The 24,766-nt window shown below is 37.6% G+C and overlaps 1 protein-coding gene across 1 annotated transcript; it reads right to left on the bottom strand.

Moving 5' to 3' along the window:
* Nucleotides 1-422: 422 nt before the first annotated feature.
* On the bottom strand, nucleotides 423-24,766 carry LPL (lipoprotein lipase). The gene is made up of 10 exons (XM_047092112.1): nucleotides 24,655-24,766; nucleotides 16,981-17,150; nucleotides 12,352-12,531; nucleotides 10,743-10,854; nucleotides 9,752-9,985; nucleotides 8,287-8,529; nucleotides 6,198-6,318; nucleotides 4,817-4,999; nucleotides 2,918-3,022; nucleotides 423-541 (listed from the first exon to the last, which is right to left on the bottom strand). Coding segments are annotated over exons 1-10 (1,437 nt in total). The 5' UTR covers nucleotides 24,743-24,766; the 3' UTR covers nucleotides 423-540.

Genomic DNA, 24,766 nt, shown 5'->3' with positions numbered 1-24,766 from the left:
TCACTAGTCCCTGGTTAAATCCTGGAAAACACAGAAACCAAAAAAAAAAAAAAACACATATTTTGCACTAATGGGTGCAACTCATGCCACCAAAAAAAAATCATTTTCTATATTCAGACTTGGAGAAAACTTTGAGAAGGTATCAGTCCAGAAAATGCAGAATTTCAAATAAAATATGAAATTCTACTCAACTTTAGGCTATTGACTAAACTTACTATATAAAGAAGGTTTATTATTTTACCATGGGCCCAAATGGCTCTCAATTCTTTCTCAAAGGACAAAACAGTGATTTTCAAATCTGCTATCTTTTGATGTTGGAGGATGTGCTATTTGGCCACTATACACTTCAAATTGAATTAGTCACTTTTTTTTTTTTTTTTTGTATTTGAGATTATATCCTAAAATAACAAAGCAGAGCTGGGATTAATACTCAGGGAACTTGTCTTTGAAACATCCAAAGCACTGGGCATCTGATGTAAAAGTTACTCCATTCTTCATGGAATTCGTGTTCTGTTCTTCCTTCTGTAGATTTGCCCAGTTTCTGAGAAAAAGCAGAAGAGAAGGAGCAATTTATTACCTCTTTAGTGTTCTACAATCATCCCTCCTCCCACCTTCATGATATAAAAGCATTCAACTGGAAGATCAGAACAAAGGTTGTGAATATATACCCAGGAAAGATGTGGACGATGGATCACATGTGGATAATGGCAGGCTTGTAGGAATGAAAGACACTCTAATACCTACTTAGCTATATCCCAATAAGGACTATCATTTTCAGAGGACTGAACCAAATGATTTCAAACAAGATATAATTTAAGATTTCTTAATTCTAAAACTTGCCAAATGAAATGGCTGATTATTTTCTTTTCTTGAGGAATGAGACTTCTGAAGAGTTTTATCAGAAGAAAAGAGACAGAGAACTTTTGATTAATATAGTCACAGAAGAGAAAAACTGCAGAATGTTACAAGCCTTGTTCATAATTACTTCCGCATAAAGTTTAGATGTATAAAAACAGCTGCCTAAATATCTGTGGTCTCAGTAATCTTATTATCAGATAAGGAATGTACCCTTAGATTTTCTCATATATTATTGTGACTTATATAAATAGTATGACCAGAAATACTTTTAAAATAGCTGGAGATATTTCCTAATCTTTCAGGTTTTGCTTTTACATTTACACAGAGATTTAAAGTTGTATTTGATTTGGGGAGAACATATAAGTATATGTGATTTTGTGTATGTTTGTATGTGACATAAATGCATGTTTAAAGCTTCATATAGGATTCCTTTTCTAAAAGTTAAAGTAAATGTGAAATTGTCTCAGATTTTTGATGAGGGAAAACAAAGCAATGAGCCTCTGAGTAGAACAGTCTCCACTTAGGTAAATATTCAGTTATTCTGCCTGGCTGAATACCATTAACTAACTACTCTATTTCAAATTTATCTTGAGTGCTCTTACATTAATGTTTTTCATAAAGTGGCTTCATCTTATCGTTCAAAGTATGTCATAATTCTATTTTTGTAAAAAATGAAAAATATATAAATATTATATATACATAGAGAAGGTCTAAAACAATATACATTTAATGTTAATTGGGAGTTGTCCCTGGAGGAGAGAGTCAGAGTGATTGTATTTTCTTTTTGCCTATTTTTTCCTAATCTATATATAATCCATAATTACCCATGGATAAATTACATCATAAAATAGAAATTTACAATAATAGAGATATTCCCTATAGGGTTTTTAATATGATTTTCTGATTAGGAAATTCTCATTCTGTACTTTTTTCTATAAATGTAACTGAGAGAAGACAAACCAGAAGTAAGTGTTTTTCCTACATCAGGATTATGTTGTGCCTAGCCTTTCCCCTCTTTTCTTGTGCCACTGGTTTGTATGACATGATCAAAGTTTTCCTCCCCTTTTACTTTAACCCATTAGTACTCAGAATCTGGCAGGAGAATGAGCAGAGAAATTAAAGTAGGATAATGTGAGAATTCAGGAGGGGCTGGGAAAGGTCACATGTGAATCTCCACTTAATATTACACTCTAGAAAGATTCAGCTGACAACTGTCATGTGGATTAGTCTTAAAGATCATGTAGGTAAGGGCCAGGGGATTGTTTTGAGATAGAAAAGAGAACCATCTCTTGAATTCTAACTCCATTAGCTCCCCATCTTTGGTGATTTTGAGATGGGTACTTGATGGCTGCCCTTTTGGCTCTCTGTCCTAGAGTCTGCTGCCACTTGGAGCATCAAGAAGGACTATGTGAGGGCATCTGAGTGGCTCAGTTGACTAAGCATCTGATTCTTGATTTCGGCTCAGGTCATGATCTCAGGGTTTGTGAGTTCAAGCCCCACATGGGGCTCCATGCTAACAGCATATGGAGCTCTGTGTTGTCAGCACAGAGATTCTCTCTCTCCCTCTGTCTCTGACCCTCCCCCACTTTTTTTTGCATGTGCGTGCATGCGCATACTCTCTCTCTCTCTCTCAAAATAAAAATAAATAAACTTAAAAAAAAGAAGGACTATGTATTGCAGCTGATGTTTTGCTCCCCTGGGTACATCTGGGGAGGGGCTACACCCTCAGCCATGATTATAACTATTGTGTCATATGCTCTGTATATGGGATCCATAAAGTTAGCAGAGATACAATACAGAAAATGCAGCAGTGAAGATTTTGTGGCAGCCCAAAAAGTAAAATAAAAGAACAGAAAGAGGAAGAAAAAAGAGGAAGTATTGAGAAAAGTAAATGGGTAAGTCTGATGTGTAAATATGGAAGGGCTAAGAAAGACCACCTGAAGATTCTAACAAGAATCAGTGCAAGTCTTTAGTCATAAGATGAAGAGCAATGTATGAAGCAGTGTCCCTCAGAGGGCAAGCTCAGGATATCCAGAGAGCTTTAGTCCATAATGCTCACCAGCCAGACTTTTTATTCAGGGACTTGTCATGGCATTTCACAAATACCACAGATGCCTTTCCTTTCTGCAGATGAGATACTTTCTCCCTGGAACAGAAGATTACCCTGTAGAATAAAATGGATGTAAACATATAAGGGAAAATAGAAACAACTGTTCACAAATATATGGTTTGGTCAAGGATCTTTAAATCCTACATGATCAGTCTGATTAATTGTTTTGATATTTTTAATAGTTCACTGTTTAAAGTTAGGTCATTCTGGTCAGCAATACATCTGAATCATAGGGTTATTTGAGGGCCTAATCACAGTTCAGCAATAAAGGTAGTCAATCTGGACAGCTTGGAGCAACCTTAAAATCACAAGGCTTTCACCATGAGATAATACAAGATCCACTTTACCACTTCTTTGTATCTACATTAAGGAATTCACAAATCATCCTTCAACTGGCCCTGTTAGAGAAACAAATGCTCTGCAGAGCCTCTCCATCCACAACCTCCTTTTTGTTTTGTTTTGTTTGTTATAAAAGAAAATGACCAGAGGGAAATAATTTATCAATCCTAATTTAAAGAGTCATTTTTATATGAAATTTATTGTCAAATTGGTTACCATACAACACCCAGTGCTCATCCCAACAGGTGCCCTACTCAATGCCCATCACCCACTTTCCCCTCTTTCCCACCCCCCCCCCCCATCAACCTTCAGTTTATTCTCAGTTTTTAAGAGTCTCTTATGCTTTGGCTCCCTCCCTCGCTAACTTTTTTTTTTCTTCCCCTCCCCCATGGTTTCTGTTAAGTTTCTCAGGATTCACATAAGAGTGAAAACATATGGTATCTGTCTTTCTCTGTATGACTTATTTCACTAAGAGTCATTTTTATTACCAATAATGGAACACTATAGTTTGCAAAAATCCGTATAAATTTAGTGTACAAGTTTTAAAACCCCTGGGGCTCTCTATTCAATTTCTTTATAGATATATGTGAGGTGGGGTTGGGGAGATGGATGAAGATACCTTGGAATCTCATTCTTCTTGAAGATGTTGGTTTTAATCTTTGAATGTCAAAGTGACATCTCTGAGGTTCTTTCCACAACTGTTTTGTACTTGCAAGAAACAGTGCTAAAATAGGGGCATTTGTACCCCAATGTTTATAGCAGCACTCTCAATAATAGCCAAATTATGGAAAGAGCCTAAATGTCCATCAACTGATGAATTCATAAAGAAATTGTGGTTTATATACACAATGGAGTACTATGTGGCAATGAGAAAGAATGAAATATGGCCCTTTGTAGCAACGTGGATGGAACTGGAGAGTGTTATGCTAAGTTAAATAAGCCATACAGAGAAAGACAGATACCATATGTTTTCACTCTTATGTGGATCCTGAGAAACTTAACAGAAACCCATGGGGGAGGGGAAGGAAAAAAAAAGAGGTTAGAGTGGGAGAGAGCCAAAGCATAAGAGACTCTTAAAAACTGAGAATAAACTGAGGGTTGATGGGGGGTGGGAGGGAGGGAGGGTGGGTGATGTATTGAGGAGGGCACCTTTTGGGATGAGCACTGGGTGTTGTATGGAAACCAATTTGACAATAAATTTCATATATTGAAAAAAAGAAACAGTGCTAAAATAGAAGCTGAGATCCTCATCTCAGCTCTCGGTCAATAATCGTGACCAGTTCAGGGCTTATGTTTTCTTTCATGAAATTCAGAAATACTATTACTTCCCTAGTAATGATAGTAAAAGAACACTCCTCCCCCAAATTATAGGTGTAATTATCTAGATGATATAGTTTTAAATACAAAGCTTACTAAAGTTCCACCTGAACGTTGAAGGCTCCAAGAGTACCCTCCCAAGGTAATGACAGGGTAAGCCTAACGTGAATGGAAAGAAATTGATTTAATTACTTTTTTTGAGTCTCTCCTGCTTTTACTCTGATCTTCTCAATAGTAAACCCAGGGCTGCTCCACCAGTCTGACCAGCTGAAGTATGAATCGCTCTTCCATTTGAGTTTCAACATTAGCAGTTCCCCAATATCCACCTCCGTGTAAATTAGAAAGGAGTATGTCTTATTCGCAGAAATTTCAGGCCTGAATAAAAAATCAGCATATTTGGTTAGTTCTGTGTGGTTTTTTTGGGTTTTTTTTTTTTGTTTTTTTGTTTTTTGTTTTTTTGTTTTGTTTTGTTTTGTTTTTTGCTTTTTTTTTTTTTTCATTTTTCTTCCTCCCAAGGCATAAATAGCTTTGTTGTTTGGGAGATATCTTAAAAATATAAAAAGTGTCCAAAAAAATATTCCAGATGAAGATCAATGGCACTTAGTGACTTTTAAAAGACATCTACACCCTTTTAATGTATTCTAACTTTTACACTAAAAGTGTGAACTATTTAATACAATTCTTAAGAAAAAATCCATAAATGAATCATTCAGAGACATTATATTCATTTTCATATATCCCCTTTGAATCTGTACTGCTATGTGAACATTTTTACTTTGTTACAATCATAGCATACATAAAATTTTCTATTCTTTCTTTGCTTACTTCATATTTTACCTTCCATTTTTCACCATGTTTTACCTGTTTTTCTATAATTATAGGTTTTAGAAACTAGATAGATTTTAGTGACTTATTAAACCACAATTCATTTAACCATTGCCTCAATGTTGGGTACTTATTTATTTCTAATTTATGCTATTGTATGCACAATGTGAATATCTTTTGTCATAAAGTTTTTTTTTAATTTTTTAATGTTTATTTTATTTTTGAGAGAGAGACAGAACATGAGTAGGGGAGGGGCAGACACACAGAATCCAAAGCAGGCTCCAGGCTCTGAGCTGTCAGCACAGAGCCCAACGCAGGGCTCGAACTCACGAACCGCGAGATCATGACCTGAGCCGAAGGCAGACGCTTAACCGAATGAGCCACCCAGGTGTCTCCATAAAGATTTTTTTAAAAAAAATTCTGTTGTGGGGTGCCTGGGTGGTTTAGTTGGCTAAGCATCTGACTTTTGAATTTGGCTCAGGTCATGATCTCACAGTTTGTGAGATTGAGCCCTGTGTCAGGTTCTGTACTGGCAGTGCATAGCCTGCTTGGGATTCTCTCTCTCCTTCTCTCTCTGTCTCTCCCCTGCTCATGCTCTTTCTCTCTCTCAAATTGCATAAATAAAACACTTTTTAAAAATTCTGTTGAATATCTCTTTTTCTACTCTTCTTCTGTTCTAGGGACCAAAGGCAGTTAGCAGTGCCATGATAAACCCACATGCTGGAGGTAATGCCAAGTGGTTACTCACAGGGTGAAAGGAATGTTCTCACTCTCAGCCACAGTGCCATACAGAGAAATCTCAAAGACCTGGTTGGTCTGTGTATCACTCTCAGTCCCAGAAAAATGTATCTTTACTTGGTAATGGAAGACTATAAGGAAAAAATTGGAACAAGTGCTAATCAGTTTTTATGGAAACATCACAGCCCCCAAATAAGCAGGCAATTCAGAACCACAGACTACCTCACTAGTGATTAAATAAGAAGTGCTCACACACAACCATCACTGTGGCTTGGAAAGATTTCTTCACGTCTGCACAGTGTTTGTTACTCAAATTTTCAGACCTTGAATTCCACTCCTTTTTAGAAAAGTGTGATTTCAGTGCATAGGAAGAATCTAGGTATATCTGAATTGTCAAGCAGCCCTAGATTGTAGTCATCTTTGATTGGGTACAAGGGAAATCAAATCAAGAAACCAAACTACACATGATTCTTTCTTCATGAACTATACCCTTCCTTGGTCATCTTGTCCCTGAATATCTGTATAAAGCATATTTGGCATTTGTTAATGGAACACTGTGATTGTGTTTTTTCATGCTTTATGAGTATGTCTGACACTCTACCCTATGTGTAAATTCCTTCAGGTCAGAGGATCATGTTTATCCTCTTTATCCCCCCATCATCTAGCACAGAGTAGGTATTATAGCAGGCTCACAATAAAACTTATTCATTGAATCATCAGTGAGGCTATAAAGACTGCCAGTTCTTAAAGTGTTTGGCAGAGCTTCTGGAAGCAAGTACTTGAACTTCTACATCATCTCCTCCCTGTTCTATCTCTACTAAAACCCCTGTGTAGATGGAATGGAGGGAGGTTAAGGAGATAAGAAACACAGCAGGCTTAACACACAGCTACTAACGAGTAGAAGAGAAACTGTTTCTCTTCAGTGGAGCCCTTGCAGGACTCACCATAAACCAGAGCAGGAGAAGTTGATACTGCTGCAGTGACCCCAAGAACAGTGATGGAACACTGCATGGCACTGAGCAGGATCCCTGGGGATGAGTAATACCCACCAGGTCTCCAAAAGATTCCACCCTCCTCTCTACCTCACACACATTTTCTCATTCTGAAAAGTCAGGGAAACTAAGGGTTTCCTCGTTGCTTAAAAGGTTTCCTTGAACTATTGCTGCTCTAAACCTCTGGGCAACCAAATGCACCTCTACAGAAGTTCTAACACACTTTACAAGTGGGTGCCTCTATCAGATACATTTTTACCTTGGAAAACTGTATTTCAGTATCATCCCTTCCCCTGGACTTCTCCCTGGACTCCACATAAATTAGCTTTTCTGGATTAGTTCCTCTTGCTAGATTTACCTAATTATCTCCTTTCTTGTCTCCCCTCAATCTGTATAAATCTTGCTCTAAATAAGCTGCCAAGTTTGAAATTCACCTGGGAACAAATTAATGACAAAATGGAAATATCTTACAGGTTTGGTATATTCTCTCTCCCAGGAATAGTTGAATTTTAAAATACAGATAGCTCTTGCCTAAAGCAAACTTTAGGAGTTGGCAAACCTTTTCTGTGAGGGGCCAGATGGTAAATAATTTAGGCTTTGTGGGCCATACAGTCTCTGTCCCAATTACTTAACTGTGGTAGCACAAAATCACCCTTAGTCAATTAAAAACAAAAAATGAATGTGTGTAGTTGTGTTCTAATAAAACTTTATTTACAAAAGCAGGTAAGGGGCTAGATTTGGCCTCCTGGGCCTTGGTTTTCTGGCCCTGGATAGATAGATGGTTTCAAATGAGCTCTGAGCCTGGTTCTAATGGGCTAGCCCATGCTAATGGTCACAATTACAGAGAAGGGTGGCAAGCAAGACTATTACAGAGGTTAATGCAGGTTGTACCCTGGGCCTTACTGGCAATGTGAATTGAGAGCTTCAGTAAAATGGACCAGTACAACTCCCTCTCTAGCAACAGAAATACAGTGAGGGTTCAGGGTTTAATAAAATCATTGCACTACTTCTGTTGTAATGGACAGACTCAGTACATGTGATGCAATGAGTGTGATAAAAAAATATGATCAAACTGATTTTCCTCATTTACAACATTCTCCAGCCTACCTTTGTAAGGCATCTGAGACCGAGTCTTCAGGTACATTTTGCTGCTTCTTTTGGCTCTGACCTTATTGATCTCATAACCCAAATTGTTGCAACGGTTTTTTCTACAACTCAGGCAAAGCCCTTTCTCAAAGGCTTCCTTTGAATTGCACCGGTAGGCCTTACTCGGGTTTTCTTCATTCAACAGAGAATCAATAAAGAGATGAATGGAGCGCTCATGGGAACACTTCACTAGCTGGTCCACATCTGGAGAACAAGAGACAAAAAGAAAATTTAATTCCATGAAAGTCCACAATGAGTGTTTCATCTCACATGTCTAAACTAGTTAAATGTGGTGTCAGAATAAAATTACCTAAGAATCTAGTCCTATGACTCCTTGATGTAAGTCCCATTTAAGGAGGTACTCCTTGAGTTTCTTACCTATCTCTAAGAGTGTTAAAATTGCAAATTTGCAGAGAACTTTTGACTTTTCTGCTGTCTTATATTTGTATGTTTATGAGGATCTAAGTAAGAGACATTCAAGGCAGAAGTTGACTTCCCCCAGTTTGTCAGATCCTTCTTTTATATTGAAAACATAAAATACTTCTACATGGACCTAGAAACAATATCACAAAAGGCAGAATTATTAAATGAATAGTATTTTAACATAGATACTATGTATAATTGGAGGTTGTGTCACTACTGATTTTTGCATTAAATGAATCACAGAAATAATCAGTAATGTAATAAAAGTGTATCTATTACCATAAGCTTCTATAACAATTAAAAATAGTAGCATTATGCTGTAAGTCCTATAACATGTGCACAAAAGACCTATAGTCAATATCTACAGGTAAGTTTAATTGCCCACAAAGGATGCAAAGATCCCTTAAAACAAATTATAAATTTAACACAAACATGATTATTGAAGTAAATATTAAGACAATATTAAATTATATTTTCTTCTTTAAATTTTGGAATATTTATTTTTAGAGAATGGCGATTTGTTTCTTATTTTTACTTTCTCTCTAAAAGGCTAACAAAATTAATTTGGACTAATTAACATGCCCTTTATTTTCAATCAATTCAAAATAAACCTTATGGTTTCAAAACTATATTCAGAATATAACAACATGTGCCAGAAGTCATTTTATGCTGCTATTATCCAAGGCAATGGAGTTTTCTTGTATAGATCTCACCTTTCTTTTCTTTTATCTCTGGAAGCTCAGTACTCACTCAGTATTGTAGTCTATAATATAATACATAAAAGAAAAAAAATGTTTGTCTATCTGATCAAAGGAAGTACTAAGGTATAAAGGCGATTATGCTGAATATGATAGCTTCTTCAGAAATTATCTTGGCTAAATGTGTATACTTTAACATACACATTTGCATACACATTGCATACTTGTGGGGAATGGGTAGAAGACTGGGTCAATAAGAATTAAGAACAACACTTATGTTTAATTAACTTCTAAATCATATTTACCTCCAAGGCCTCTCTCTGCAATCACACGGATAGCTTCCCCAATGTTACATCCTGGTTGAAAAGTGCCTCCATTAGGATAAATGTCAACATGTCCTACTGGTTTCTGGATTCCAATACTTCGGCCAGGTGACCCTCTGGTGAATGTGTGTAAGACATCTACAAAATCTGCATCATCAGGAGAAAGGCGACTTGGAGCTTCTGCATATTCAAAGTTAGGTCCAGCTGGATCTAGTCCTTAATGAGGGGGAAAAAAAAGACCTCACATATTTTTTAATTCCCATTAATTTTAGTCTCCATTAGCATTAGACAATGCTAATGTCACCTTGGCATTCGATTGTTCATCATTTGAATGTAACTGGCAGCCACATAGATTTTTATTAGCTCCTTATCCTAGTGATTGGATCATTAAGTTACTGAGAGTCATAGAAGTAGGCTTAGCTCTTTCTGAAAGGAATTTGAGTCTCTGAAACTTGCTATTAAATAGCAGTTTCATTCAGAACAGCTAGATCTCCTTTTGTAAATTATTTTTGAACCTGTTGAGAAGGACTTCAAAAAGTGGTGAGTTCGTTCCTTTTCTTTATGCATGCCAAATCATCTACTACCTTTGCCCTGGTTGACTGTCTTCTTTTTTCCAAACAGGCTCTGGTGTTGGTCCTTTTTCATTTATCCCAGTACTGATGTGAAATGTGACATACATAACACCAAAGCACAGAGCCCAGGAGGATGGAAATGAGCTTCCCAGAGACCACTGGGCTTTTTGTGCTTAACTCTGCTCTTTCTTCTGACAGTAGGTGGTATGTCTAGGACAGCTAGTGCCCATATTCTCTCCTTCTCCAGAAAAAAAAGTGCTCCCATAATATAATCAAATGGCTTGGCAAGCAGAGAGGAACACCACACACATATAGATATATTTGACAAACATTTTTATTCTATTTCCAAATGACAGGCATCTCGACTCTTCTGTGATAGACTACTGGCACTGCTTTCTTACCAGTAATTCTATTGACCTTCTTATTGGTCAGACTTCCTGCAATGCCAGCAGCATGGGCTCCAAGGCTGTATCCCAAGAGATGGACATTGTCCAGAGGATAGTGAAATTCCTCCTTTGGAAGAGAAAAAGAAAAAAGGGGTTCTTACAGTTCTGTACGAAAGATCAAAACTAAATGAAAAATATTGTTTTGGAAATGCAGGCTATACTGAAAATTAATTCTACTTATTTAAATTTTGTGGTATAGATGAAAGAAACACTTTAGTGTTGAGATTTTCTCTTTCTTTAACAACATATTTAAGTTACAAACTTTTTCCATACATCTGATATTGAAATGTATGGAAATATGAATTTTCATTTATCTGAAAATATATGTATGCATGTACATGTGTATGTATAGCTGTATATTTATATGTAGATATATGTATATGTGTGTGTATCTATATGTAGATACACACATATATTAAATATATATTTAACTTTAAGCCAGTATTCCCTACTCTAAATACCCTACATCACTTTATTCTTTAAGTTAGCCAGGAAATGTCTTAAAACCAGAAAATATTATAGCAGGAATGGATCGCAGACACATATAGTCCATCCTCTTTATTCAATAGATAATAAGCCTGAGGTCGAGGCAGGTGATCTGATTTTCCCAGGTTCACTTTCCTGATAGGCAAAAGAGTCAAGAAAAGAGCTTTAATCTTTTTTTTTCTTTAGTTTTAGAGACAGGGAGTGTGCTCAAGTTGGGGAGAGGGGGAGAGAGAGAGAGAGGGAGAGAATCTCTAGCAGGCTCCACACTCGGGGCAAGAGCCCAATGCGGGGCTCAATCCCACAACCCTGGGCCCATGACCTGAGCTACAATCAAAAGTTGGACACTCAACCGACTGAACCACACAGGTACCCCAAGAACTTTTATCTTCTAACAGTCAGTCCAATAAACACAGCTTATTTTTTACCTCCACATATCTGGCTTAAATATTTTGGCCCTGTCAGAGTATTAGCTTCCTTTCAACCAATGCCAACATACATTTCAAAGATAATTTTCAGAGGATGACCTCAGGAAAAAAGTGAATAAAAGTGGCAGCTAAGTCAGAAGTCCTGACCCTTAGCCATCTCATATCTACAGACTTTTCTTGCCAGCTTCTTCCCAGCTCAAATCCATCACTCCCCTAGCCCTCAACAAAAATCTGGATCTTTAATCTACACTAAGCAATAGGTATTAATACTTTCATGAAAGAGATTGGTATTCTAATGGGTCAAAGCCAAGATAACATTTCCATGTGCCAGTCAACTGGTAAGGAAGGATTTGGCTGAACCTGACATCTTCCCTTTGCCCTGAAATAACAAGTTTTTGTCTGTTTTGCCCAGTCACTTCTTGGTCTCACCAGATCTATTCACTATGAGAATATCGATAGGGAAGGGCAGGACTATGCTTTGGCTTTACAGTTTTATCATTCTTATCATAATACTGCTTTCTGGCTGAAAAATAACCATGCTTATTCTGAAGATTTGAATTGCCCCAGAGGAAAAGTAACAAAGACCAGCCATTTGTCCCACTCTGGCCAAGAGATCTGTTTTGGACATGTAAGGCTTCTTCCCCCAATCTTACCGCCATCCAGTTGATAAACTTGGCCACATCCTTTCCCACCAGCTTGGTGTATCCCGCAGACACCGGATAATGCTGCTGGGCCCGTGACAGCCAGTCCACCACAATGACATTGGAATCTGGTTCCCTCTTGTACAGAGCAGCCACAAGTTTTGGCACCCAACTCTCATACATTCCTGTCACCTGAAAAGGATGATGCAAGCTTTCTTAAAATACCCACATACAACTTGTTATAGATATGACAGCCTAATATACTTACGCTGAATGGAAAGAAAACAAACAAATCTGAAAGGTTGTCCATTAACTCAGGAAGAAAACTCAAACTATGCAAAACAGTGTTCAGAGACTTGTGACTCCCCTTTATGAGGCAAATTTGAGTATGCCAAAGAAGGGTGTTGAGGTGAGGAATGGCAGACTAGGGTTTACACCACCAATTTTTAAAAGCTTGGTTTATGAATTCTGTAAAACCAGTAATTTATATGAAAGATCAATCTGAATAAGTTAAAATTTTGCACTGGAGCTATAGACTATTTTATAATAATTTAATTCAATTACTTTCAACTAGGCTAATAACTTATTCCCAACAAAATTAGTTTGGAGGATGTGAATGCACTCTTTTTTTCTTAAGAGTCATTTATTTACATACAACATTTGATGTGCTGATGAAAAAAAGTTTTAAGCACGCTAATTCTAACAGAAGGTAAATTTATTTATCAATCTGTTTGTTAATACATAAGAAAATGATCAGTTTCAGTTCAGATTTTTTTTTACAGTTTTCTCAAATTCTTAATTTTCAGAGTGGAAATTAATGAGGTTTAATAGTCAAATTTCTCAAATTAGATTGGCTCTGTTTGGAGATAAGGAGACTGCCAACTGTAATTCTTTATCTCTTGTTTAAGAAAGCCCCAAAATTCAAAGTCAAAAGAACTATAGAGTTCTCACATTAACTTTTTTAATGTAAAATTTTAATTTATGCTTTCAGAGAGGACATCAGACACTTCTGCAAAGATGCACACTTTAAAATAATCAAAACACATTTTTAAAAAAGCACATTATAAAATTCTCCACCATCTTTCCATGAGCCTGCATGTAGCAGTAACTTGATTCAAATCCCCAAATCTCCCCACCTCTACCATGACCTGATAGAAATCATATTGTAGCCATAGTAAAAGTTACTCAAACACGTACTCAACAAAGAAGGTTCTGAAATATATGTTTAAGGCAGCTTTTGAAGGGAGATCTATAAAACCTATATTCTTCTTAGAATAATTCCAAAAGCAAATATAGGAGTCTTGAATTCCCAAACCAGTGGGCTTCATTTGGAACTTTGATCTTATATGGTGGATTCTTTCAGATTTATGCTTCCATTTTGTTTACTTTATTCTCTAGACTAAAACTATCAAAACCTGAGTTCTTGTTTCACTCCTGACACTAACAACTGCACAATTTTTCACCTCATTGCTGTGGTAGGAAAAAGCAAGCCTGAAACTCAGGAGATCTTGGTTCCAGTCCCAGCTCTTCCAATAATTACTTCTATGAATGTAGGCACTGTTTTAACCTTTTAGGACACCTACAAAACAAAGGAGTTGGATTCAGATGATCTTGAAGTTACCCACCACCTCATAAATGTCTTCTTGCAACCATTCTGACTTCCAGTCTACCTGCAGTGATATAATTAAAGCTATTGCCATTTCAAGCATAAAGAGAAAAAGAAAAAAAAAGAAAAAAAGGTACAAAGGTGACGTTGGCTCATTAGAAACTCATTTAATAAACCTTCTTTGAACATGTTTCGGTGAGGCTGCTTTAAGTCTAAGCACAGTCTGGGTCTTTGAGGAAACAGGCTAGAACACCGACCTAGCCTCAAATTCCTGTGAATTGGTCCTGTCTTCTCTTCTCCTCTCTTAGTGGTTGGGGGTTTGCCACACTTTTCAACTGCCTTTCAAGAGAGGATGATGTCAGTTCTTCAGAATGAAACATTAACCACTCCTCCTTTCAGCTGGCCTGAGGGCCTCCTACCACAATGAGAACTCTGTGCTTAGTGCACTGGTCTATGAAACCTAAGCAGGTGGCAAAGCTCCAGGACAGCTGTGTCTAAACAGCTTTCTGGGATGTGCCCTAAGCATACTACATGCTAAGCATTCTTTTGTATTTTCCATGGCAAAACTAAAGAATTTCCCCATTTCCCTTAGTCTTATGACCTTGAGTTGCTGAACAGCTTACCTCAGATAAGGCAGAAAAATCTTGCTTGCTCTAAGCTCCTATTATAAGTTTTTCCGTACTATCAATGTTTCCAAGTTAAGCAATCTATCAAAGAGCAAAAAACCCAACTTATTCCTACAGTGACTGATACTTTTATTAACTGTCTAAAAATGAATCTACTCCTTTCTCTTTTTTTAATCATAGGAAGAACTTTATTTTTTGTATTATTTTATTTTATTTATTTATTTTTTTAATAAGAGATTTATTGTCAAATTGGTTTCCATACAACACTCAGTGCTCATCCCAACAGATACTCCTTTCTTTTTTAATTCAACATAAAATACTGCTGTAAGTACCCCTGAACAAAGGGGTGTAAAAGAAACTTTCTTTAACTCTAAAAAGTTTTTCTAGGGTCTTTTTCTAAGGTTCCTTAAATCAGCACAAAGTTTTTAAATCTTTGATTCTCAGATTCACAGTTGAACTGAAGCCTTTCTATGGCTAGATTAGTTACTGAATAGACCAACCAGCTAGCTTTTTATGATGAAAGTCAGTCCCACAGCCAATGGCCTAGCCTCTGAGCTCAGGCACTCAAAATGTCAGGACACATGATATGAAGAATATGGTGGGTTTAGTGGGCAGAAGGACCCATAATAGAAATTGGCACTATATACTGATACTGGGTTAGTTATGTCATCTTTGCATGAGAAGGAACTATGCTTTTTAAAAATTCTTAAAGCATCAAGTTCTCTTAGGGGATAAGAATGTGAGGTCTGAGACATTCAATTTATTGTGCCATATAAAATGTTTATTAAGCTTATTATACTTTTTACAAAGGTATTAAAACTCTATATACAATCAAAACATCTCTAAAACTACCAACAATTACTTTTTCTTATTGAATCTCTTAAATATAAAAAGATCCATGTTAATAATTTGAATATATAATTTTATCATAAGATATGTAATTTATGTTAACTTAGTAAATAGATGTTTAAAAAATAAACATCCATCTAAATTCTGTTAGTAGTTGCCTTCATCTCCATAAAGTTATAGCAATTATCCTATATTGTTAATAAGAATGGTACTTAAGTTACACAGGAAAATAAGTCAAGACTAGAAGTCTATCAATCCTTCTCTAATTCATCTCATTAGGATATATTTAGTATCTTTACTATATTCACAAGCTCCGACATAATGGAAAGATAATTTCTCTTTAACGTCCCATTTTATATAACTCCTTTTTATATAAAAGATGAAATCTGCTAACTGGGGTTTTAAAATATTAAAAACCAACTGAAGTAGTTAAGTAAGAACTGAACCATGTAAAGTGACTGCCACATATTTAGAGAGTACTACTTTATTCACATTATTTTGTTGTTGTTTTCTTTTTTTTAAGCTTTAATTTAATTTCCAGTTACTTAACATACAGTGTAATATTAGTTTCATGTGTAAAATTTAGTGATTCAACATTTCCATACAACATCTGGTGCTCATCACAAGTGCACTCCTTAATCCACATCACCTATTCACATTCTTTAAATGTAACCACAGTTTTCACCTTTTCTAATCATTTTGCATGACACTTCCCTGGCTAGCCCTCTGTCATCTATAAAAAAGTTCCCTAAAGTTTACAATTGGAGAATGTTGGAAGTAGAGGGACAACTAGTCTAACCTCTTTGTCTTACACATCAGTCAACTGAGGCCCAGAGATAAGAAGAAGTAGCATCAGTCACTTCACAGAGCTGGAGAATGGCAAAGCCAGAGCCAGAATCAATACTTCCTCACTCCACTCTAACCCTCTCCTCCCTCTGACAGGTTGTTTCCCTTAGGAAAGCATGTGCTTTGGCAATGTGCTACATGAATCAGGATCATACCAGGTGTGTACTGGTTTCCTAAACTAAAAATGTACATTCTGCTCTGTAGGTGAGCAAAGCCTTGTTTTCCCAACTCACAAGAATGGCTGATTCAAGGGCACCAACTAGGGACTGTGGTAAAATGAAGGTAGGCACTATCTGGGGGAAAATACTCATGAACCTGTGATTTTAGATTCCATAATCCCACCCTGAGCCAGAATTGCCTGTACTCAAGTTTAAAGTAAAGCCATAGGAGGGGCGCTTGGGTGGCTCAGGTCATGATCTCACGGTCCATGGGTTTGAGCCCGGCACCAGGCTCTGTGCTAACAGCCCAGAGCCTGGAGCCTGCTTTGGATTCTGTGTCTCCCTCTCCCTCTGCCCCTCCCCCACTCATGCTCTGTCTCTCAAAAAGTGAATAAACATTAAAACAAATTTTTTTTAAATAAAAATGAAGTAAGGCCATAGGAAAGCAAGCAGAAGTACAGGATATATGAAGACTCATCACGGGGTTCCCAACAACTCATCACGGGGTCAAGATGCCTGGGTCACCCCAATCTCTTTTCTAAAAAGACTGTCTTACCGTCCAGCCATGGATCACCACAAAGGTTTTGCTGGTGTGGTTGAAGTGGCAGTTAGCCACAGATTCTGTCACTCCAGGAATGAGGTGGCAAGTATCTTCAGCTATGTCTTCAGGGGTCCTTAGAGCAAATTTACTTTCGATATCTATAAAATCTCTTCCTCCTGTAATTCCTGAAAAGGAAAAATTGGATAGGTGGCTAATTGGAGGGTTGTTTGCTTTATTTGTTGTTATGGTATGTTTTAGGTTTATAAGCAACTACCACCAATGATATTTTTATTTCTATTTTTTTTAATAAATGTAGATTGAAAGAGAATGACTTGGGGTGCCTGGGTGGCTCAGTCAGTTAAGCAAGAGAATGACTAATTCTCCATTAGTAATAGAAGTTGACAGAGACCAGAATCCAGGTCTCTTGGTTACAATTCAAAACTCATTCTTCTAAAGAACATTGGCTCATGGCTCTTGCATTGTAAAATTCCACTTATTTCATATATTATTTTTCACCCTCTTTCAATATTGGATTATATCAACATAATGCTTTTCCCAAAATGTTGTATAATAGGCTTGAGAAAAGGTTGTTTCCTTTGCAATAACATAACTTTAAAAAATAATAGCAGTAAGAAAATTTGGAAGCTTGAGGAAGTTTTTATATGAAGTTATTCCCACCCCCATAGCAAGGTACCTCAGTTAAAAATATTTTTGAAAAATCATTTAGTGGGTTGTTCAAAAATGCATATACTATGTGGGAACTGGTTAATACTTTACCCAAATATTTTTTCTATTATTTCTTATGTCTTTACTGTCTTTTACACAAAGTCATAGCTTATAGCTTTGTAGTTACAAAACTACAGCAAAGCAGGTTTGGGAAAGAATCCACTTTGATTCTTCATAGTCAATCCCAAAGTGAATAAGGAGAGAAATAAACTTCAGCCTACCATTTGAATCTCTTGACAATAACTCTAAATTTTGATAAACCTTCATCTAATACCACAGTGAATGCTTGAAATAAATTTTGCTGCAAATAAAATCAAACTCTTCTACAAAGCAAACACAATCAAAGGGAAGTTATATTAGGGGAAATTATTTACTTTCTTGTCAAGAAAAAAATTAAAAAGTATTTACTATAAAATGGTAATAATTTGTAGATTTTAGATTCCTCTACTTAAAACCCAGATGATAAATAATTGGTACTTCTAATTTCTTAATCTAAATTTACTCTTTTCACAATTCAAATGCTGAAAATCTGTAATTTCAAATAACATTGCAAAAGCCAGGCCAAAATAAAAACAAGAATGATATGGTATAATGAATATACAGGTATTCATGTAGCTAGCTGAGTACTGGTCAACTTTTTCCTTTTTAATTATTTTCTAAAATTCCTAAAGCAATATTGTGGCTACTTGCTAAGTCATTCATTATAGGTGACAAGTTGATATCTCTCTCTCTCTCTCTCTCTCTCTCTCTCCCTCTCTCTCTCTCATCTCTAGCACCTGAACATTCTAAGATAATTTATTCAAATAAGAGAGTGTGGTAAACTATTGCTATTTAAGGCTTTTTTTATTTACAGATAGTAAAATTGCACTTGAAAGCCATTCACCCATCAAAAATACACTTGGCCTTCCATCTTATTTGAAGATGCAGGTCTTCCTTTTCCTTCCTAACCAGGTAGTACTCTGATGGCCTTATTATTTGCCTGATAGTAGAAAAAAATGTAGATTTTTAAATCTTATTCTGCTCTAAATACCCAAGAAGGTTTTTTTTTAATTGTTAGGAAGCGCTTTAGAAAATTTCAAACTAAATTAGTTTCACCTTGTCTCATCTCTCCACATCAAATAACTCATCCCTCCTCAATAATCTTATTTTAACATATTTGATTATCAATCTTTTCAAAGTAGAAATCATCCAAGTGACCTGGCAGACATATCCCACCCACCACCTATTTGTTAAACTGTTAAGACTACTGCTTTACATAGCTCCAGAGGATGCCACTCACTTTGGTCTATTTTCCCCTAGAGTTATGCAACATGATGGCCCTAGAGTTGCTGGTGGTTTTGAAATAACTAAGGATATTCTCAGAAATTATTAAGGCTAGCTTTGTGAATTTCCATGAGAAAAAGTCTATTAAATTCATAGATTCTATACAGATTATCTGCATAGCCCATTGAGAGGTCCAATTTTCCACTACCAACATTTCCTGTTTGGTACATAACTTCTACATTTAAAAAAAAAAAGGAAATTCATACATTCTCAAACAAATTTGTATTTGGAGACTTTTATTTCACTTCTCAAGGAGATTAGTTTTTAAGTTACAGAAAGCATAATGAAGCATTTGACAGGAAGATTGCACCACTCTATATGCTATGTGCTGTTTTCAATTCTATGTCAGTTCTATACATGATCATAAATGGTATTAGTGTTTAGTCAGTTTTTCTTTCTCTTTGGCATTCTGACAGAAATTTTCACACTGCTGGTGTTTGTAAGAGTGTCTCAGCATCCTAAAGATGAATGTACTTTCCAAGCCTATCTTTTCACACAATTGATATGGGCCAGCTGTTACTTTTAGTTGTTCCAATATACACTAGAATTGCTCTTGCCAGACAGATGAAGTAATTTTTTTTTAATTTTTTTTTCAACGTTTTTATTTATTTTTGGGACAGACAGAGACAGAGCATGAATTGGGGAGGGGCAGAGAGAGAGGGAGACACAGAATCGGAAACAGGCTCCAGGCTCCGAGCCATCAGCCCAGAGCCTGACGCGGGGCTCGAACTCACGGACCTCGAGATCGTGACCTGGTTGAAGTCGGACGCTTAACCGACTGCGCCACCCAGGCGCCCCCAGATGAAGTGATTTGACTCAATTGTTACTAAGGGAATTACTGATTTCCATACATGAAAATGATATTAATGACTGCACTTATCTTTCTAAGGGGATAAAGATCTTTTTTTATCAGATCCCCTTAGAAATTAAAGCTACCTTAGGGTAGTCGGAAGGGGGCTGCCTAAGGTATATTCCTTTATAAGTGCTTCCATTCTGAATTCAACTTATCATAGCAACGTAACCACTCTGACTTGTTCCCATCAGATGGCTTTATTCAGCACTAAGGTAGGACTTGGATACCAGGCAAGTTACAAGTTAATGTATTTCTTGACTATGTAATCTTTATTTCTAAATTCTTAAATAGCTAAAATTCTAAGTGTATAAACAAAGACAAGGTATTTACTTAACATGGATAATAACTCACAGAGATGAAATTAGATTGAGAGGTGAAAGCGCTTTAAAGGTAAATTTATGGAGGGTATGTTATTGTTCCTAGGAAAGAAGAAATATTGAGCATCCCAAAAAAGATATTCTTTTTTCTTTAATTCTATTTTTTTTAATTTACATCCAAATTAGCTTATACTGTAACAATGATTTCAGGAGTAGATTCCTTAATGTCCCTTACCCATTTAGCCCATCCCCCTTCCAACAACCCCTCAAGTAACCCTCTGTTTGTTCTCCATATTTAAGAGTATCTATGTTTTGTCCCCCTACCCTGTTCTTATATTATTTTTATTTCCCTTTCCTTGTGTTCATCTGTTCTGTGTCTTAAAGCCCTCATATGAGTGAAGTCATATGATATTTGTCTTTCTCTGACTGACTAATTTCACTTAGCATAATCAGCTTTAGTTCCATCCACCAGCATTCTTCACAGAGCTAGAACAAACAATCCTAAAACTTGTATGGAACCAGAAAATACCCCAAATAGCCAAAGCAGTCTTGAAAAAGAAAACCAAAGCAGGAGGCATCACAATCCCAGACTTGAAGCTGTAATACAAAAGTGTAATCATCAAGACAGTATGGTACAGGCATAAAAACAGATACTCAGATCAATGGAACAGAATAGAGACTCAAGAATTGGACCCACAAATGTATGGCCAATTAATCTTTGACAAAGCAGGAAAGAATATCCAATGGAATAAAGACAGTTTCTTCAGCAAGTGGTGCTGGGAAAACTGGACAGCGACATGCAGAAGAATGAACCTGGAGACCACTTTCTTATACCATACACAAAAATAAACACAAAATGGATGAAAGACCTAAATGTAAGACAGAAAGCCTCAAAATCCTCAAGGATAAAGCAGGCAAAAACCTCTTTGATCTTGGCCACAGCAACTTCTAACTCAACGCATCTCCAGAGGCAAGGGAAACAAAAACAAAAATAAACTACTGGGACCTCATCAAAATAAAAAGCTTCTGCACAGCGAAGGAAACAATCAGCACAACTAAAAGGCAATGAGAGAGGATATTTACAAATCCTCTCATTACAAAAAAGAATGAGAGAAGATATTTACAAATGACTCTCAGATAAAGGGTTAGTATCCAAAATATAAAGAACTTACCAAACTTGACACCCAAAAAACAAAGAATCCGGTGAAGAAATGGGCAAAAGACATGAATAGACACTTCTCCAGAAAAGATATTCTAAAGGCAGTTCACAGTTACCAGATGGATAGGATAAGCATGCATTTGAAGATGAGGTACAAGAGTTCAATTATAATGCAATTCCCTTTAAGTTTCTAATCACCCCCCCCCCCTCAACACACACACACACACACACACGCACACCTAAAGGACTTCATCAGTAATTCACTTCTCTCTGAAACTGATAGTCATACTTACTGACTCAGGCAGCTTCTGCAGAGTGCCAAAAACCAAATTGAATGGGTAAAAAAAAAAAAAAAAAAGTTTGGTGAGGGGAAAAAAAGTCAACATCCTATTTGACGGAATTGATTAGTCTTTTCCAATGTAGACACCTAACAGATTTGCTTTTCATTTGTATGGAAAAGATGTTTGTGAAAACAGAAGCAGTAAACTAGATAGCCCAATTTCTCCTCCCAAAATAAAGCAAAGAAGGAAGGCTAAGCTAAAAGTACACTGCCTGAAAGAAAGTGAAAATTTCCCATTGTTAACTCTTCCCCTGTGTCTCACTCCCACCTTTCAATACTACTATTCATCCATCCCTCCAGTGCTGAGCTCTACTCTATTTATGTGGAATCTGCTATTTTGCTGTCATCACCCATCACATTTAATTCACATGTTAGCCTGGAAATTCACTATGGCAGGTCAAATAGAAGTGCAGTTACTGAGCACTGACCCATATGCTCCTTGCTTAGCTCTTCAAGTTTCCTAATGAGGCTCTGCAGAGACTGAGGTGGCTCCAAGAACAAAGAGCCTGAGGGCAGTGCCTCATATCCTTACTTTCATCTTAGAAAAAAATCAAGAATAAGTAAAGTCAGAGCCCAGAGAAGGTGCTGCTTACCATTCTCTCACACTTGTATCCTTTGGCTATGAAATTCTTACATTCCTAGATGAATTCATTTGGAGGAGAAAAGGGGTGGAAATTTGCTGTGATGGGAGAGGCATAATATAAAGGGTGGGGGGTGGTGGAGTGAGAGTGGGAGGGAAGGATAGAAGGGATTAATTTCAAGTGTACTTAAAAATGATTCTTCCCTTAATACATTTACAGCCAGGAAAAGCACGTGTTGGTTAAAATCCATCAGTCACAAAGTGTCTACTTAAATCAAAGAGTATGAATTAGAGGCACTTACAAGAATTTTTTTTCAAGATTTTATTTATTTTCTTAAGTGATCTCTACACATAATGTGGGGCTCAAACTCACAACCCAGAGATCAAGAGTTGCATGTTCCATCGGCTGAGCCAGCCAGGCACCCCAGCCTAAGAGAATTTTGAGTGCAGTCTGAACTCATTTTAGAGTTGAGGAATCTAAAAACCAGAGAGGTGACACTGACTAGACCAGGAATTTAGGGTCATGAATTGCTAAGGAGCCAGCAAAAACAAACTGTGGACAACACATATTCGGGTGTTTATGGTAAAAGGAACATCACACCATGGTGTATTTTCTTAAATAAGAATTTGGAGTTTGTTCCTACCATTTTCTTGGAACTATGAAGGGAACATGACACTATATAAGATATTTAAGACTTTCTAATTGAACCTCCAATATTCTTAAACTGATCTGACAGAAAAGATACTTTTTTTATTCAATCATATTAATGAAATCTACTTTTTTTAAATAACCCTAACAAAAATGTTCTATCACAACACACTGCTGAAATAAACTTTCAACTGAAAAGTCAATGGACAAACTTAACTATAACTTGAACGTCTGTGGACATGCTACCTGAGAGCACATCCAAGCGACACTGACCTAACTGCAATTTTACCAGGGAAGAGAGAAAAAAATGTTGCCTCCTTTTATAACTTGCTTCAGTTGGTTTTTGGTTGTTGTTGTATATTAGATGAACCAAAGTTCAAGGGCAGGCCTGCTGCCTCCATAGTGGAAGGGTCTGGAGCTGGGCCTGTGTGTTCCCTACAATAAAGAAATTCACATCTCTCCTGTAGCACCTTAACCCTAGCAAGCCAGGGACTCCAGGGTGGTGACTGAGGTTCAAGGGTAAACTCCCTGAAGCCCCACTGCTAGCAGCTGCTTCTCAGGTCAGAGCAGGACTGAGTTCCCAGGACATTAAGGGTAGCCAATTGCAAAACCTGTAACCCCCAAGTCAGTGGCGACAGACAGCTAGTCCCTGCGACAAGTTATCAGGAGGGTCAACTCTTCCCTAGGTTTTCTGGGTGCTAAGAAAAGTTGCATCTGCAAGAATGGAAGCTAGGGAGGGGTGCCTGGGTGTCTCAGTCCCCTCAGGTCATGATCTCAAAGTTCCTGAGTTCAGCCCAGCGTGGGGCTCTAAGCTGAAAGGGACTTGCTTGGCATCCTACGTCTCCTCTCTCTGCCCCTCCCCGACTCATGCACGCTCTCTCCCTCTTCAATAAAAGAAAGAAAGAAAGAAAGAAAGAAAGAGGAAGAGAAAGGAAGAAAGAAAGAAAGAAGAAAGAGAAAGAAGAAAGAAGAAAGAAAGAAAGAAAGAGGAAGAGAAAGGAAGAAAGAAAGAAAGAAGAAAGAGAAAGAAAGAGAAAGAAGAAAGAAGAAAGAAAGAAAGAAAGAAGAAAGAAAGAAAGAAAGAAAGAAAGAAAGAAAGAAAGAAAACTGGCGAGCTTCCCAGCTCCGGAAGGGGTGCAGGGTGCTGGCACAGCAGGACTCGCTGCCACCTACGCGACTCAGTCTCCCACTACGCTGTCAAGGCAGAGAGCTGGTGCCCGGTGCTTCTAAGATACCCACAACGCTTCTTCCCCTCCTCTTCGTGGCCTTCTCTTACAGAAGCCGCCACTCTGTCGGTGCTCACGAAGGCCGGAGCCCGGGTCGCGGCTGCGCCAGGGTCACCTTGACCCGCGCGCCTTTCATTCCAGAGCCCGCATGCGAGAGAGTTATGGATCTCCACCATTTAAGTCCTTCCTCCGACCTCTCTTTGTCCGCCCCTCATGCTACCCGCTACTCTTCGTCTCTGAGCCTACGTACCCGGAAATATGGCCTCAGCCAGATCGGAAGGATCAACGAGGGAAAGACTCCAGCAAGACTCTAGCAAGATCGGAGGGAGAATTCCCTCCCTGCCCCTCCCGGATCCCAGCCCAGTGACTCTTCTCCCGGCCTGGCGCTCTGGCTAGGAAAGTTTCCAGGGTGCCTCTGCAACCCCTTTCAGTTTCCTCCTTCCCATCCTTGTAACTTGTGGAAGTGGCCACAGAGTGAAGTCTGCAGGTGGAGGGGAGTGTACACGCAAAACTTACTGTCGTCGGCAGCCACCCATCCACGGGTGGTGGTCAGACTCTGGAGCCATATGCCCAGAGCCATCAGGAACAGGGTTTTGCTCTCCATCTCCGGGCAGGGCTCTCTGTAGGA

Source organism: Lynx rufus, unplaced genomic scaffold, assembly GCF_022079265.1.
Source record: "Lynx rufus isolate CCGP_SWC_20201006 ecotype Redwood Valley unplaced genomic scaffold, mLynRuf1.p SCAF_3, whole genome shotgun sequence".
NCBI lineage: Eukaryota > Metazoa > Chordata > Mammalia > Carnivora > Felidae > Lynx > Lynx rufus.
This window is presented reverse-complemented; position numbering and strand designations above follow the sequence as displayed.

Excerpts from the sequence above, each read along its gene's own strand:
- LPL (XM_047092112.1), bottom strand. The coding sequence starts at position 24,742 with ATGGAGAGCAAAACCCTGTTCCTGATGGCTCTGGGCATATGGCTCCAG. Across the intron at positions 12,532-16,980 it reads TGGTGATCCATGGCTGGACG|GTGACAGGAATGTATGAGAG; the intron begins GTAAGACAGTCT and ends CATCCTTTTCAG. Across the intron at positions 5,000-6,197 it reads GAGAACATTCCTTTCACCCT|GCCTGAAATTTCTGCGAATA; the intron begins GTGAGTAACCAC and ends TTTTTTATTCAG.